At 31.9% G+C, this 15,944-nt stretch overlaps 1 protein-coding gene across 4 annotated transcripts in view; it reads left to right on the forward strand.

The window, feature by feature from the left end:
- LOC129905565 (actin-binding LIM protein 1-like) overlaps positions 1-15,944 on the forward strand; it is a 264,917-nt gene that overhangs the window by 227,550 nt on the left and 21,423 nt on the right. For all 4 annotated transcript variants that reach the window (XM_055981063.1, XM_055981061.1, XM_055981062.1 and 1 more), the window contains one exon: positions 2,282-2,435. In XM_055981063.1, the coding sequence (XP_055837038.1) occupies positions 2,282-2,435 (154 nt within the window). The remainder of the gene's footprint in view (positions 1-2,281; positions 2,436-15,944) is intronic.

Here is a 15,944-nt window from a genome sequence, read left to right on the forward strand (position 1 = left end):
ACATAAACCCATAAGTTTACACATAATCTTTTGCACGAACTTCAATTCGTATCATAAATTCGTCTAAGTTTAACATAACTTAGGGGCAAGAAATAGCAGAACATAATAATTTTAGTTTCTACATTAGAAATTTTTATTGAGAAAAAAAGCCATAACATCCCTTAAAAATTATTTTATTTATAAAATTAACATCAGTTATTAATTTAAGAATGGTAAACTCACTTTTATAATTGTTAACCATGGTACCTACAATTGGTCGAATAAATGTTTTTAGAAATATTTGTCAATTTTCTGTCACTTAATTGTGAAACAAACACATTTATAAAAAAAACTTCATCACATAGGTATATTTTTTTTTATTAAGGGCCAATTTTTCTATAGTCAGTTAAACAGTCAGTTAGTACTTATTCCTAAGGATAGAGAAAAAATCAGTTTTTCAATAAGCAGATATAGCTTATTCCTAAGAATAAAACTATCTGCTTCTTCAGAGACGAATAAAAATTATTCTAAGGAATAATCTCAGCAAAAATATTGCGTCAGTTGTCAAAGCTGTTTTGAAAGAATTTTGAAAAAAATACAGTGGAACACAAGAAAACAAACACAATCATGAATAAAAATGACGTTTAATTTTAAATATTTTTGAATTTGACAATTTTTTTTGTTATTCTGTAGAATAAATTATTATTGATTGAAAAATTCAATGTTTTTATCTGATTGTTTATGAGCCTAATAACTTTATTCGTCGAACAATTAACTGACTGCTTATTAGAAGATTGAAAAATTGGCTCTAAATCAAACACACATTTTTTGCCACTTTCACTGTAAACAAAATAACAAAATTTTTGAAAAATTTCAGCTTAATTTCTCAAAATAAATTTAAATTAATTGACGTTTGTATGGATTTGACATTCAAATTTGAAGTTCTCAGCGATTTCTCGCATGAAAGTAAAACATTGCTAGGTTGAACAAAAATATTTTTCAACAACTTAGAATAAACTAAGTAAAACATAAAGACTATGTCGACCTAGCTATGATTCAAATTTATGATCCGTATGAGCAAATGGGCCTAAGCACTTAGGTTAGCGTTTGTTAAACCTCTATTTAGGTAGATAGTTTTGCATGTATACCTATTATTGGTTTATAGGTATGATCAGGTGGTAGATAGCTTTATTGATGTGTCATAAATTTAATACGTAGTACCTAATGTCTGTATTTTTATACGCGTTTTTTCATATGCGTACCTACCATCTAACAAGGTCTTTACAAGGAAAGGATTATAAAGTAGACTACAAAACTCAGCAACCACCAATTATTCATATTTAAGCTTTTTATTAAATATAAAGCTAAATGAAATAAGTACTTCCCTTGATAGACTGGGCCTGGACTCTTCAAGTCAGCTGGTAAAAGTATAATTGGATGTTCTACTCGTCTTTTGTGGTCTAGTACAAATTGATTCTTAGCTACTTCATACCGATACCGAAGGATCTCCTTTTCGCCTTTTTCTTATCGAATCATATAAATAGATTCGAGTGATTTTCCAGATCTGTGAAGTTATCTGCCGATTTCAAAAAGTTTTGATACTTTGTAGAACCTTATATTTGTGTTTTATCAAGTTAAGTACGTGCCTCGAAGATGGCCAGCTTGCTCAATTTTTCTTCATAGGGTGCCTAACTCGTATTTACTCTACAACTTGCTGGCTGTCGTAAAAATTGGAGTTGGAGAAGGATGTTGAAACATTAGAGCTACTACTATGTAGTCTACTTTTTTAAAGATGTTAGGAATGGTGTACGTTTAAGAATTGTCAGAAACCACAATGTTTACTACATTTTCTGTTTATGCTTGATCGGATGTGTAGATGTTGAAGGTGAATGGTTCCGACGTATAAAGAAACGTATATCTTTTTTTAGAAAATTTTAAATAGGGGTTTACAAAGCTTATAAAGAAGTCCTTGTGACTAGACACTATTAAATGCCTTTTCAATATGAAAAAAGCCTCATAGAGTAAATAATGAAAAATTGGTGAATTATAACTTTAAAAGAAAAAGAGTAATCTAAACGGAACGTTTCAGTTCGATTTTAAGAAAAACTTAGTTTTTATTCAGAATCGGCTTTAATAATTTTAGTTAGTTTCATTTGCACCATACACAGGTCGTTAATAGTTTTCTTAAATCTAAAGACCTTTTAATGAACGAATTTAATATATTTTTTTTATTATTTTTGTGGACAATTAAAGTTTTTGGAAAAATTTTATTTATTTTTCCATTTCGTTGTTGTATTTTCAGAAAAAATAGCTGACAGATTCCTGCTGCACGCCTTAGACCGATATTGGCATAATTCGTGTTTAAAATGTCACTGTTGTGGTGAGAATTTAGCGGATATGGGTTCAAGTTGTTACACAAGACGGGGTCTGATACTATGCAAAAAGGATTACACAAGGTAAGTCTTGAATTTGCTCTTTTTTTATAATAACTCAACACATTTAAGTGTCAATATAATATTTTTCCATCAATCAGAGTCGTCTCCTCAATCTGTTTTATCTTCTTCATCATTCTATATATATCCCAATCTCCCCCCTCCCTACTCTTACATCAATGTGTGTTCAGTCAATTGCTCCTTTTCAACCGCATAGGTACGTCTGAGAAAACACATCAAATTAGCTCCTTGTATTGCGGTGTGCTGCTCGCCTTTTTCGTCCTTTGATTTGTAAGATGGCTGTGTGTGTCTTGAGGTGTGAAAATGTCATGTCACGATGATGAATCAAGGTGGCTTGTTATTGGCTTTTCCAAACACACCATATAAGTACGTCCCTAATGAAATTACTTTATATCTATTTATCCCTCTAGAATCCTTCTTATTTCAACAATGAAGGCTGACTTGAATGAATTTTATAGAATCCGCAGACACCAAAGACGACACATTTTTCGCTCTAATTCGATTAATTTATCAAACAATTTCACGCGTGTTCTAGTTGTAGGTATTTTATTTGGAATTTCCTTCTTGATTTTCCATCTCTCCTAGTAAATTTTGTATCAATTTAATAAATACCAACCTATTCGACTATGAAAAAAACTTGCAGTAGGTATAGGTACCTACCACACTCACCGATTGAAAGCCAATCAAGAATTAAATTAAAACAGCAAAAAGAAAAAGAAACAAAAAAACTACATAAACAAGGATGAAGGTGTAGCTGATATCTTTACCACACCACCACATAAACCTAGCAATCAACTTTCATCCTTAATTAATTTTTCATGCAATCACCCAACAAACAGCTGCACCCTCGAACCAAATTTCATACTCAAAATGGAAACTCGAGGAATATACCATACATACAAACATACCTAGGGTATTTATGTATTTGTATGTGTATGGATATGTTTTCATTATAAAAGTGCTCCTTATACCCATATTATGTGTATAGTACCTTAAATTTAGTGGTGGTTTGGCTACGAATTTATAAATAGAGAAGGGTACGGGAGAATGAATGCATCAAAAAGAAGAACTAATTTCCGCAATACATTTATCGTATATATTCCCTTACCGAAGCCAATTAAGTTAACAATATACCGCCCATATATGCATCCTTTACATGTTTCTTGGTTCTTTTTTTTTGTATTTTTACTTTTCAATCACCGCCAAGGGCATTGCCAGTTCCATGTGAGAGAATTTCTTTCTTGGTTTTTGATTTAAAATAATAATTAATTAGGGCTTTGTAAATAGAGATATTAGGTTAAAATACTATTTAATGGAAGTGAAATTGCTTATAACTTCTGTTTGTTTTTTTGTTATTGTTTGTTAAAAATCCATTCAAGACTTCTAAGACCCAAAGGTGGATATTATATGGCTTATTCTATTATCATTGTTTAGGAGCTTTTTACAAATTTAATTAAAAATTTCGAACTTTGTAGCGACGCACTGTGGTAAAAAAAAACCGAAAGATTTAAAAAAGATTGTGTATTGAAATGGTGTCTCGCGATAAGTCAACTTATGAGTTCTAGTGTGTTCTAGTGGGCGAAAAGCTAAATTTTTGTATTTGTATCATTTCCAAGCTTAGAATCAAGCCTTTCAATTAGGTTATGTAAGAATGGTTTCAATGCTGCCAGACTAGTCAAAGTTGGGTTGAAAGGAGGTTCAGAATTCTGCTGAATGAAAGATAGTTGTTTTCATAAATAATACGCCCAACAGCCCCTATCGCATTTATCGAAACAGAGTAAAGTATTTAGTAATCTTTCCAAATTTTAGAGAAACTCCATTCTAGGATCTGCAGAATCACAACCAGCTCAGAAATCTATGAACAAAGTGTAGAAGTTGATTATTTTCGATCCAATGAAGTGAGGTCACATCTCAGGATACCTATGAAATGTTGACTGCTGTATTGAGAAAAGGAATTCCGCGGTAGTTTGCTGGATCATTTCGATCTCCTTTTTTAAATATAGGGCAGATTTATCGATTTTCTAGAAAGTTAGGGAGCTTCACTTGAGTTCAATATATCAATATAGTCTAATCTGAGATTTTATAGGAATTTATTTGTGGCGTTATTGAAAAATATCGTTTGAGATCCGATTGAAACCAAGGGTTAAATTTCCGATAGTACGTTAACCTCTTAACTATTGCTGTCTCTATTTAATCAGAAGAAAAAGATAGAGACATATAGTTTACGTATGATCGTAATCGTATGATGTAATTCGGCCCAAGGTGCTATTTTTCAATGTCAAGAAACTGATTCCACTTTAAAAAGTGATTATATTCTGGCAGGCTCACATTCCTTATCGTACCAAGAACAAATTAAATTGCAATAAGTAAGTTAAAGTTATTTTTGCCATTTTTGTTGGTACTTGTCTGCTGAGTAATACATATAAGTCTTCCACCTTTATATTTTAATGATTTTTAGGAAATTTCTACCAAATCTTTCGATCATCTATAGAAATGTATAAAATGTCGAAAAATACTTTTTTGGGTTTCTCCCTTTTCGTAATGTTACTATTGATTAAAATAAGTGTCACATTTTTGTGCAAAATCACTTAACAATAATTGAATAAAATCTTAGTGAATTTCAAATCACAATCGCAGTGATTTGCTGATCAAAATCGCAATGAATTTATTGGAAATACAGTGAGAATGAATTACAGTTATCATGGTTAAATGTCTGAAAATCTACGACTTCATTACTCCGTTGCTGCTACCTGCAACTAATGATTATTAAGAATTAGTTTTTTTTAGCTTTTTTCCATCATAAAATACATATTCATGATCTGGCAACAAATTACAGCTTCAATTTCTTTATAAAAAAAAAAACAGTAAAAAACTAAAAAAAAATATTCTTTCATCCTTTCTTAGGATATTTTAGCGCAGTTGGTATTTTAATATTCCAAAACTCATCAAGAATCGATATTAATTACCTGACTTCATCACGTATTCCATCTTTGATCTTAAGAACGTGGGTATATGTAAAGTATAATGTATGTATGTATGTGAAGAGTACCTAAAGGTTTGCAAGGAATATGAGCTAGTGCTTTATCATCATCGTGATCATCAAATACTCGTACACACATGTTATGTTCATCACCATCATCATCATCATGCTATTGCAATATTATCCTTCTTGAGTTAAGTGAAGATATAGGTGGCAGCACAAACTATGGTGTCAGGTGTATAATGCACACCAGGTATAAAGTAGAGATAGGTATCCTCGAACCACCACTACCACCCGCATGACTCTCAACTTATATTACACTATATCCATGCAAACCTTGTTTTCCTTTATAATGGATTTAGTTTCTCAAACCTCCTCCCCCTTTCATTCCCCACCTAACACATTCCTCGTCTCATTCATCTGGATAAAAGGAAATTTGACTATACTCTCCTACTCTCTCTTTCTCTGTACAACGATATGAGTATATTACAAATTACAATTATTTTATTACAAAAAAAGATCAAAACAAAACAAAAAAAAAAGAAATATTGAAAAAAAAAACTACCCCCAATCGACCCTCTCCGTGCCCCTCTCATAGAAGAGTGTATTTCACCCGAAAACTAATTTCCAGATTGAAAACTTCCTCATTGAACTGATTTCGTGAAGCTTTTAAAATTTATAACTTCTTCCCCATATTTTTGCATTTGCAAGGGATGAAAAATGAAGAATGTGTGTGGTTTAAAATGGCAGGGGGCGGGAGATTGGGGGGGGGGGGGTGCTATTGCTATTGAGAGACGAGGCAGGGTGGCAAGGATGAGAAGAAAATGAATGAGTTCCTTTAAGGATATATTGCACATTCACTATACAACTCGAAGAGAGAGACTGTGTGAAAATTTGTGCCGTGTATGTCAGAGGCAGGCAGTTATAGGGGTTGGGTGGTGGTGGCTCGTTTCTGTGTGTCAGGTGGAACGAAGGAGATTACTTTCGTCGTTGTTCTCGTTCCCTTGTTCCTATTCCCTTTCGCCTTACGTTGTTGTCGTCGTCATCGTTGTCGGTCGTCGTAGTCGTCGTCTTCGTCGGCACTCGCCTGCTGCCATTTGGAAATTGCATGTCGATTGGTTGTCTATGTATAAGTAGGTGTGTGTGTATAATTTTATGAATGTGATTATTTGGCACACACAGAAATGCTTTGTAACAAGTCAAGTTTCCTCTTTTTGTCTTTTTTTTTGTATTTTCTTTGGCGTGATGGCAGCAAGCACATTCAGGAGAGAAAGTGGAGTGGGTAATTTGATCAGTTTATACACTAAGGTAGAGAGATTGGAAGAAGAGAAGGAGGGGGAGACTGTTTTTTTTATGGCTGTTGATGGTGATGTAGATTGAGAGTAAGAGAGAGAGATTGGGCAAAAGGGAAGAAATTTAGGAATGTCTATTCGATGTCTGAACGATTGTTTGTCTTTGTTTACTTTGTTAATCATGTTCCCAGTCAATCTTAAGTCATTTCATTTAATATTTTGGAAGTTTCACTTTTTTTCTTGGGTTTAAGATGAATTTTTTGTACCTCAATTTAAGTATCTTTATAGGTTTAACTAAAAATTTGGTTTCCTTTAGTTATTTACAGGAATTTTTCTACAAGATTTTATTAATTCAATTTTTTCATTGATTATGTTTGGAAAAAAAACTCTTAAAAGCATGACACATTTTTCTAAAATGCCTAAAAAGTATAGTATACTTTTTGATAAAATTATTCTTTAATTTTTAACTTTTACTAGATCTTGAAACAACATAGTGGTTGAACATTTACTTCGGCTATATCAAGCTTAACTTTTAAAGAACTCCTTATGGGCCAAAATTCTCAGAAATATTTCATTATGACCCTAAAAATTGGATCGATTAAAAACCACTGACGGCCACTAGATCCATTACGCTTTAGCATCTTCATGTAACGGAGTTTTTGGGCTTTAAAACTATAACGGCCAATTTCTTCACATAAGTCCTAAGTCAGCTTAGTACCCGGTCTAGCTAGACCTGGTACTAGCTCTGGTACTCGGTCCTAACGAAAAGTTAGTACCTGAGCATTTCTTCACATTTATAGGACCTGATCTAATTTCACAACGAGGTCCTAAGAATTAATACGTATAAAACTGGTCTAACTGTCATTTTGAGAATTTATTGAAGTTTGAAATATTTTTTTTTTTACATTTGATCAAATTTAACAAATAAAAAATTTTATAAAAATAGAAAACAAGAAGCAAATAATTAAAATAAATATTAAAAAATTTTATATTATTAAGCAATAAAAATTCATACATTTTATGAAGAAAAAAAGTCAAGAATGAAGAAAAGAATAAGAATGCAGAATCAATCAGCCGCAAATGGCGAGGAATCATTCAATAATATGAATGCAGCCACGAAAGCCTGCCAAAAAGGCTGAAGGACCACCATAAACCATAATTGTTAAACGAATAAAAAATATGTTTTATAGATGTACATATGTATGTTCATTGTGTTAATAAAAGAAAAGCTTTTCAAAACGCAGTATTTTGTGATTTGGTATTATTATTATGTATGTTTTTATTCCATAATTGACCCCCATCGGAGTTAAAATTTCCGAAGCTTATAGTACGAAAATTCCCACAGATATTTTAATTTGTGATACGATCCTCCAAATTAGCCGAGCCCGAGGTGATGTCTATTCATTGGTTGTACAGCCTCGTTGCCAAAAGCGAGTGTCTTGCAATTCGCCTCTACTGCAAGGCTTGTAAGTATCATAAGCACAATTTAAAAATACACCCGAAATCTTCTTTGGGCTTTGTTTAGAAGTCCAATTCTCGTGTTTCTTGGTAAATTAAAAAAAAAAAAAACTTTCAAAATCAAAATGCAGGGGGCAATGGAGTGGTGGATGTAGTGTTTGACTGCTAACCTGGGAGGTGTGGGTATGAGTCCTACCTCAGGCAGCATTCTTTTATTTATCCCCCAGCTTGGACGCCACCCGTGTATTCTAAATTTACTGTACCAACAGAAATTCTTTTCTATTCCTTCTTACTAGTACCGTGCAATATGCATTTAAAAGACCTAAGGTCTTACAGGCATATAGAATTATATTAATTATTATCACTAAAAACGCGCTTATATATCGATACAACACCCAAGTAATTAAAAAAAATCTGTAATATGGACAACAGGTCATTTAAATTTTCAAATGGAATTAAAATTCACAAAGTCCACTAAATTTGAACAAAAAATAATGAAAATTATTCTTTTTTTTACGTTTTTTCTTCTTTATTAAACTGCAATATCACTTCAAAAATATGAAATCCATTTATTTGATTCAAGTCCTAACCGCTAGACTACCGATTTTGAGGTCCTAACTTCTACCGAGTCCTAACTAATACTCGGTACCAATTTGACAGTTCTAGGGCTTAGTACTTTTGTGAAGAAATCACTTGGTACCGATTTGAGTACTAACGATTGGTATAATAACCAGGTCCTAGCTGATTTTGAGGAGCTAGCTAGTACCGAGTCCTAACTAGTACTCGGTCCTAAATTGACAGTTCTAAGGCTTAGTACCTGAGTCAAGAAATGAGTTGGTACCGATTTGAGTACTAACTTTAGGACTAGGACCGGTACTAGCGCTAGGACTCTGTGAAGAAATCGGCCGTAAGATAGTCGAGTATTCGACTTGTTTTTCTTCTGAAATACTAAAAAGCAGTTTTAAATCGATTAATTGATATACATATCAATTATAATAAGCATTATTTTAAGCCTTCATTTTGCATAAAAGTAATTGCAAAAATCTACTCGAATTAGATAATAAGCTTCATATCATTTGCACATGAGTTAAAATTCAATTTAAAAAAAGTTTCAATTCAATTGCAAAGCAGAAAATACAAAATCCTCATTATGCCTGACATGAATTATTTCTCTATCTTACCATTTCTGAATTGAATTGTCAGTTATGAGAACGGAATAAGTCCATTTTTCAAAAGTGTTGGGAAAACGCAAAAAACTGAATAGCGTTTATATTTTACTTTTTTGAGATGTTAGACCTATAGATAAAATGAAGATCACGTGGATTAGAGTGGAATGAGATAAAAAATTTTGTTTGTAACGGGTTCTGGTAGCCAGGTATAACGGTTTGAAAATGTTGGACTTATTCCGTTCTCAAAACTTACGGTTTGAAATTTCACCCAAAAGACAAATTTTGAATGAAATAAACATATAATTTATTTAAAACAAAAGTTTTAATGATAGCAATAGATTAACTTTTGATAGAGTTTGAGTAATCAAAACAAAAAGTGTTAAGTAAAACAAAAATTTTCTGTTGTGGTCTATTTTTTGCTTGAGTAAAACAAAAATTGGGAAAATAAAGATAGGTTCGAATGGTCATTCTTCGGTTAATTTCCAATGAAAAAACTTTTTGAACCCAGCATTTTGAAGGAAATTTAATCTTCTGTTTTTATTAAGAGCAATGCATATGACTATCTCAGCCCGAAAAAAATACCGTTAAAAAAAGAAAAAGAAAAAACTCAAAAAATCGCTTTTCTTTACTTACATTTTTCCGATATTAAACTTGATTCTCTTCAACAAGTTTTAAAATCAGTTTATCAAAATTATGCCTTGTTTACGAGATATATTGTTGTGTAATTTGGAATCCCTATTATGAAACCCATTCTTTAAGGATTGAGAGAGTCCAACGAAGACTTACAAATTTATTGTTCTTTAAATTGAACTGGAATATTGAAACACCATCATATTCAACAAGATGCTTGCTTTTCAATGTTCAAACGCTTGATTTAAGAAGAAAATATTTTTGCATAATGTTTATCAAAGATTTAATCAACTTCCATTCTAATTGTCCTCAGTTGTTGGAGCGTATAAATTTCTATTTTCCATCTAGAAATCTCCGAGTTAACTTTCATTTTCGTGAAAATTTTTACAGAACCAATTATGGTAGAAACGAACCTCTTGCACGTTGTATAAGAGAAACAAACCTTGCAATTGATAATATTGATATTTTTGGAAACATATCCAGGGAATTTTTCAAAAAGAATTTGATGATGGTCTTACAATATTATCAATAGTTTTCTTTAAATTGATGTAATATTTATTGTTATTTATCTGCTTCACCTCAGTTGTCTAATAATTGTATGTATTTGTATTTGTATTTTTAAATTTTAAATTTTAAATTATATTTATAGTTGTATATATTATCATTATTTACTTATATTATTTTATATTATTTACATTAATTTGTTAAAAATTAGTCTATAAGAGATGTTACTCTGCTTGATGAAATAAACAAATCAAATCAAAAAAAAAAAAAAAAAAAAAATATTGAAAAAACCAAAAAGGGGGCTTTTGCACCCCTATCTTCAATTTCGATCCTCTCATTCAATAGCCCTCCGCGGTTTTATCTTCTCTTATGACCTATTCAACGTTTTATGCAATTAAAACCCGTGAACGTCTTAGTTAAGACATAATCAGTAGCCTAAAATCCTGGATTTATTCTGTTTTTCAAACTTATGAAATTTTTCACCCCCTGTAACTTCAACAACCAAAATAATTTTGTTTTTTTTTTTTTCGACTTAGAAGATGTGTCTACTTCTAAAGATAACATCTGCATCAAAAAGTGAATTTCGAAAAAAAGTGGACTTATTCCGTTCTCACAACTGACGATTCAATTCAGCTTATGTAAAACCGATTGAAAAGCTGCAAATAGATTTCAAAGCAACCGGTTATTACTTGTAAATGGATTTCTCTCTACGCCCAATCAGTTCTTAGCCTCAATTAAGAGGTCATCGGAAATATATTTTGTTTAAAAGCATTTGTAAAATGGTAGTTAAACATTGTAACTTATTTGCAAAGTGAATTAAAATAGGAAATACAAAGTTGAAAAAATGTAAATTAGCTACAAAATAGTTGCAAATTAGTTTTAAATCGGTTGCAGCCTTGTAAATGTTGCATTGTCAACCCCTTTACTTTAACTAAAAATCGATTGCAAGATTTCATCCGATACAAAAACCGCAAATTCGCTTTTAATTGGTTGCAAATTAGTGTTTAATCGATTTTATCTCAGTAAATAACACACTACCAACCAGTTCTTGGCTTTCTTTTAAGCTTACTGATGAGGAAATTAATTTAGGACCAATTTCTATATTCCATTCAAACTGAACACATGGATTAGCTTTAAATTAGTTACAAACTGGTTTTAAATCGATTGCATGTAAATGTTACGATGTAAAATCGGTATTTCAATCTTAAAGTTTGTATTTAAAATCGATTTCAAAATTCAATACAAAAACAAATATGTACCTCCAAACTTATTGCACATTAGATTTTAAGTTGTTAAAACGTAAAAAATGGTGCCATTACTGCTCAAATTAAGATGTTACAAGGTATTCTCAAGATTTATTTTCTTTTGATTTGTTTTGTTTTCTTTCAAAAGTCCTTAATATTGTGTCACTTCTGCCATCAGTCGCAAACTTTCATCATTTAAGCATAGCTTTGTTATATCCATCTGTTCCATCCTCATTTCGTACGTCAATCTGAAGAAAATTTCCAAATTGCATCTCGATTGCATCCTATATTATACATTGTATCGATCGTATTACATGTACAGCTGTGTTCAAAATAATAGTAGTGCCTGCATCAAAATAACATTTTTTATAATTACGGTGCTTCTACGGTTAAAAATTTAGTTTCTTTGATGTCAAAGTTTGTAACGGTCAATTACTAATAAATGTATCATAGTTTTAAAATGAAAAAGAAGGTTCCAAATAATTTTTCATTGACTTTTGGTTGTTCTTTCTAATTTGACATGTTCAAAATAATAGTAGTTAAAGTTATTTTTGAAGAATTTAAAAGCGGTTTATAACATAGAATATTTATTTTTGGTTTAAAAGTAAGTACTCATATAATATGAACAATTTTTCAACAAAAAACGATTTGTTTCGGTTTTAATCTATTTAAAGTTCGAAGAGCAAAACACTGCAGTTCGGATAGCGGAAACTTTTACGAAAGCTGCTTGAAGAAGGGAAAACCTACTTGGAAATTCAAGGTTTTATGAGGATGCTCCCCTGCAATGGTAGCCAATGCAATAAACTCAACGAAAAACCCCAAACGCGCGGTAGAAAAAGAAAAAAGACCGTCGTAGATGACAGGCGTACTGTCCAGATGAGCAAAGTTGAGCCTTCAGCATCGTCGTTTCAAATCCAGAAGGCTTTAAGCCTGGATTGCAGTGCAGTGAACATTCGGAGGCGACTGTTAGAGACTAATTTGTACGCTTGAAGTCCACGAAAAGTTCTGTGAAACATGTTAAAAAGCGTATCCAGTTTGTAAAAGATTACATAAACTGGCCAGCGAAGTAATAGCGTAACATATTGTTTACTGATGCGAGCAAATTTGTCCTCTTTGGTGGTACTGGATCTCCAGAATACGTCCGACGTCCACCCAATACGGAATATGTTCCAAAGTATACGACGGAAAAAGTTAAACATGGAGGGTCGAAAATTTTAGTATTTTAACATATTTCTTTGTTAACAGCGGTACTTTATGTGAACTTCAAGCGTACAAATTAACCTCTAACAGTCGCCTCCGAATGTTCACTGCACTGCAATCCAGGCTTAAAGCCTTCTGGATTTGAAACGACGATGCAGAAGGCTCAACTTTGCTCATCTGGACAATACGCCTGTCATCTACGACGGTCTTTTTTCTTTTTCTACCGCACGTTTCGGGTTTTTCGTTGAGTTTATTGCATTGGCTACCATTGTAGGGGAGCATCCTTATATAACCTTGAATTTCCAAGTAGGTTTTCCCTTCTTCAATCAGCTTTCGTAAAAGTTTCCGTTATCCGAACTGCAGTGTTTTGCTCTTCGAACTTTAAATAGATTAAAACCGAAACAAATCGTTTTTTGTTGAAAAATTGTTCATATTATATGAGTACCTACTTTTAAACCAAAAATAAATATTCTATGTTATAAACCGCTTTTAAATTCTTCAAAAATAACTATAACTACTATTATTTTGAACAGGTCAAATTAGAAAGAACAACCAAAAGTCAATGAAAAATTATTTGGAACCTTCTTTTTCATTTTGAAACTATGATACATTTATCAGTAATTGACCGTTACAAACTTTGACATTAAAGAAACTAAATTTTTAACCGTAGAAGCACCGTAATTATAAAAAATGTTTTTTTGATGCAGCCACTACTATTATTTTGAACACAACTGTATACATCTACTCTAATTGCATCATTCCATCATTTAACTTCAGAACATTCATCACTTTATTGCTTCTTCTCCCACACTCTCTCTCTGTCTCTGTTTCTGTTCTACTCTATAAACAAATTCAATGTCCAAAAACTTGAAGAAAACTTATATGGAGTTGCAATTTCACGCTTTTGCCTTTCATCTCAAATCTATCTAAGCACACACATGCAATATAACTCTCAACAACAGTTCATATAAATATAGAAAAAACTATGCAAAACAAACACATTCACAAAAAACTATAAATTCAAGCTTTTGAACTGCAAGACAGCTCAACAGAAGTAAGTTAAATTGCTCAATTAATTAAATAAATGTGTGAGCCATGAGAAGAGAAAGATCTCTTCCTTCTCCAAAATGTGTTGTTTATATGGATATATCGAAATCCTTGAACTACATACTCGTAGTATTGTGTGTATAGTCAAGGTCTTCATCTTATAGGAATAGATGTCCGTTCGTTTTCGACCTCTCGTCGTCGGTCGTGTCGATTCAAACTCCATATAGTCCTGATGTTTTAAGGAAGTGTGATGATAGAAAATTGTGTGTCTTTGTGTTAGTGTAGGGTTTACAAAGCATTACAGATTCATTTTGTACTGGGTGTTTCAATTACAACATAATAGAGTTTTGAAACTCGAGAATAGAATCAATCAGGACATTCAAATAATAGACAGAGTGCGAGAAAAGTGTATCCCACAATTCTGTTTTTGTGAACGGTGTTAAATAGTCTTTTGGCAAATTTAAAGTCAAAATAAATATTGAATAAATCTTATTTCGAAACACCCTGTGATTTGCAAATTCTATAGAAAACACAATTTGTATGAAAAAACGTGCGTACTGAAAAAGAATAACTGCCTACTACTTCCGTTTATATACATGAGTGTGTGTTTATTCGTATTTGTATTTGTAAAGCAATTTGAATTCAATTTTATTAAATAGAGAACTCTCCTCTCTATACGAAACTATTTCATCAGAATCATTCGTAACCGCATAGTGAGAGATTTTACATTCATACATTTATATCGCATCTATATGAGAGTAACACCAGAAAACGAGATGTAAATTCCTACCGTCCAAAATCACTAGAGAGTTTTCAATCTCTTGTATCAACACAATCACCTTGATTGCGAGATAACGAACAAACGTAACCTCTATAACGATAACGAATGAGACTATAACATAAATAATATTTGGTACATTAATACGTATACTATTGGTTTATAGATAGGGAAGAAGGATAAAAGAGGGTGAATATAAATACATCAGGATACGTAAGAGTTTACTACCTCTTCTACATGAATCACATTTATAAAAATTGAATTTTTGAAGAAATAGACTGCAAAAGTATTAATTAAATGTACATTTAGTAGATTGATGATGTGACCCAAAGGAATCGACAAAATAATGAAAAAGATGCAATCGAAAGAATCAATAAAGTTGTCTATTTAAATGGCGTTCGATCGGCTTTTTCAGTTTTTTTTTAGTTCCTTTTTGGTTTTATGAGATTGATAAATATAAAATGGCCTAACTAATGGCCACCTTTTTTTAAGTTAATATCAAAGAAATTTGCTTTCCAAGTTGAGTTGAAAAGATAGGATGTGTGTGAGAAAAGTCAAACAGGGTGACCAAAACTAATCTAACTCGAAACAGTATGTATAGAATACATTTTTAAAATGCTCAACAAAGCATTTTAATAATGACTATTAATAATGACAATTTTGTTGAAATTTTTCGTTGCGAACGGATTAAGTGAATTGCGCATCCAAATTGTATTATTTTAAGTTTCAAAATCCTAGACCTAAAAACACTATTATGTAGACTGGGTGGAATCAAATTAAGACCACCGACCGGCTGCTGGGTCACAGTGGGCAAGATTCTTATTCTTGGTTGCAAAAATCATAAAACAACAACAATTGGTTCTTAGTTAAAATACAATGACATTACCCCACAGTTACTTTCAACCAAGTTTTTAGATTTTAACGCAAAAACTGATTTTTTTTTTCATAAAAATAACATTGTCGGAAGATGAAGCCCTAAAACAGTTTTATTCGTTATTTTTTTGATCTGAGCTAAAATCTATAACAAATGCATCGTTGTAGATAAAAAAGTTACTTTTGTAATATTTGCCATCAGAGTTTGGATTTGAATCTCGTAGGGTAGGTACGTCAGGGCTCATATCAACTATGTCAGCTACCCTACTTTTATGGAACATTGTTGTCAGAGAAAAATTAGCTACCCAAAAAACAAACATACTCTAGAGTTGTCAAT

The sequence above is a fragment of the Episyrphus balteatus genome, chromosome 1 (genome assembly GCF_945859705.1).
Source record: "Episyrphus balteatus chromosome 1, idEpiBalt1.1, whole genome shotgun sequence".
Taxonomy (NCBI): Eukaryota; Metazoa; Arthropoda; class Insecta; order Diptera; family Syrphidae; genus Episyrphus; species Episyrphus balteatus.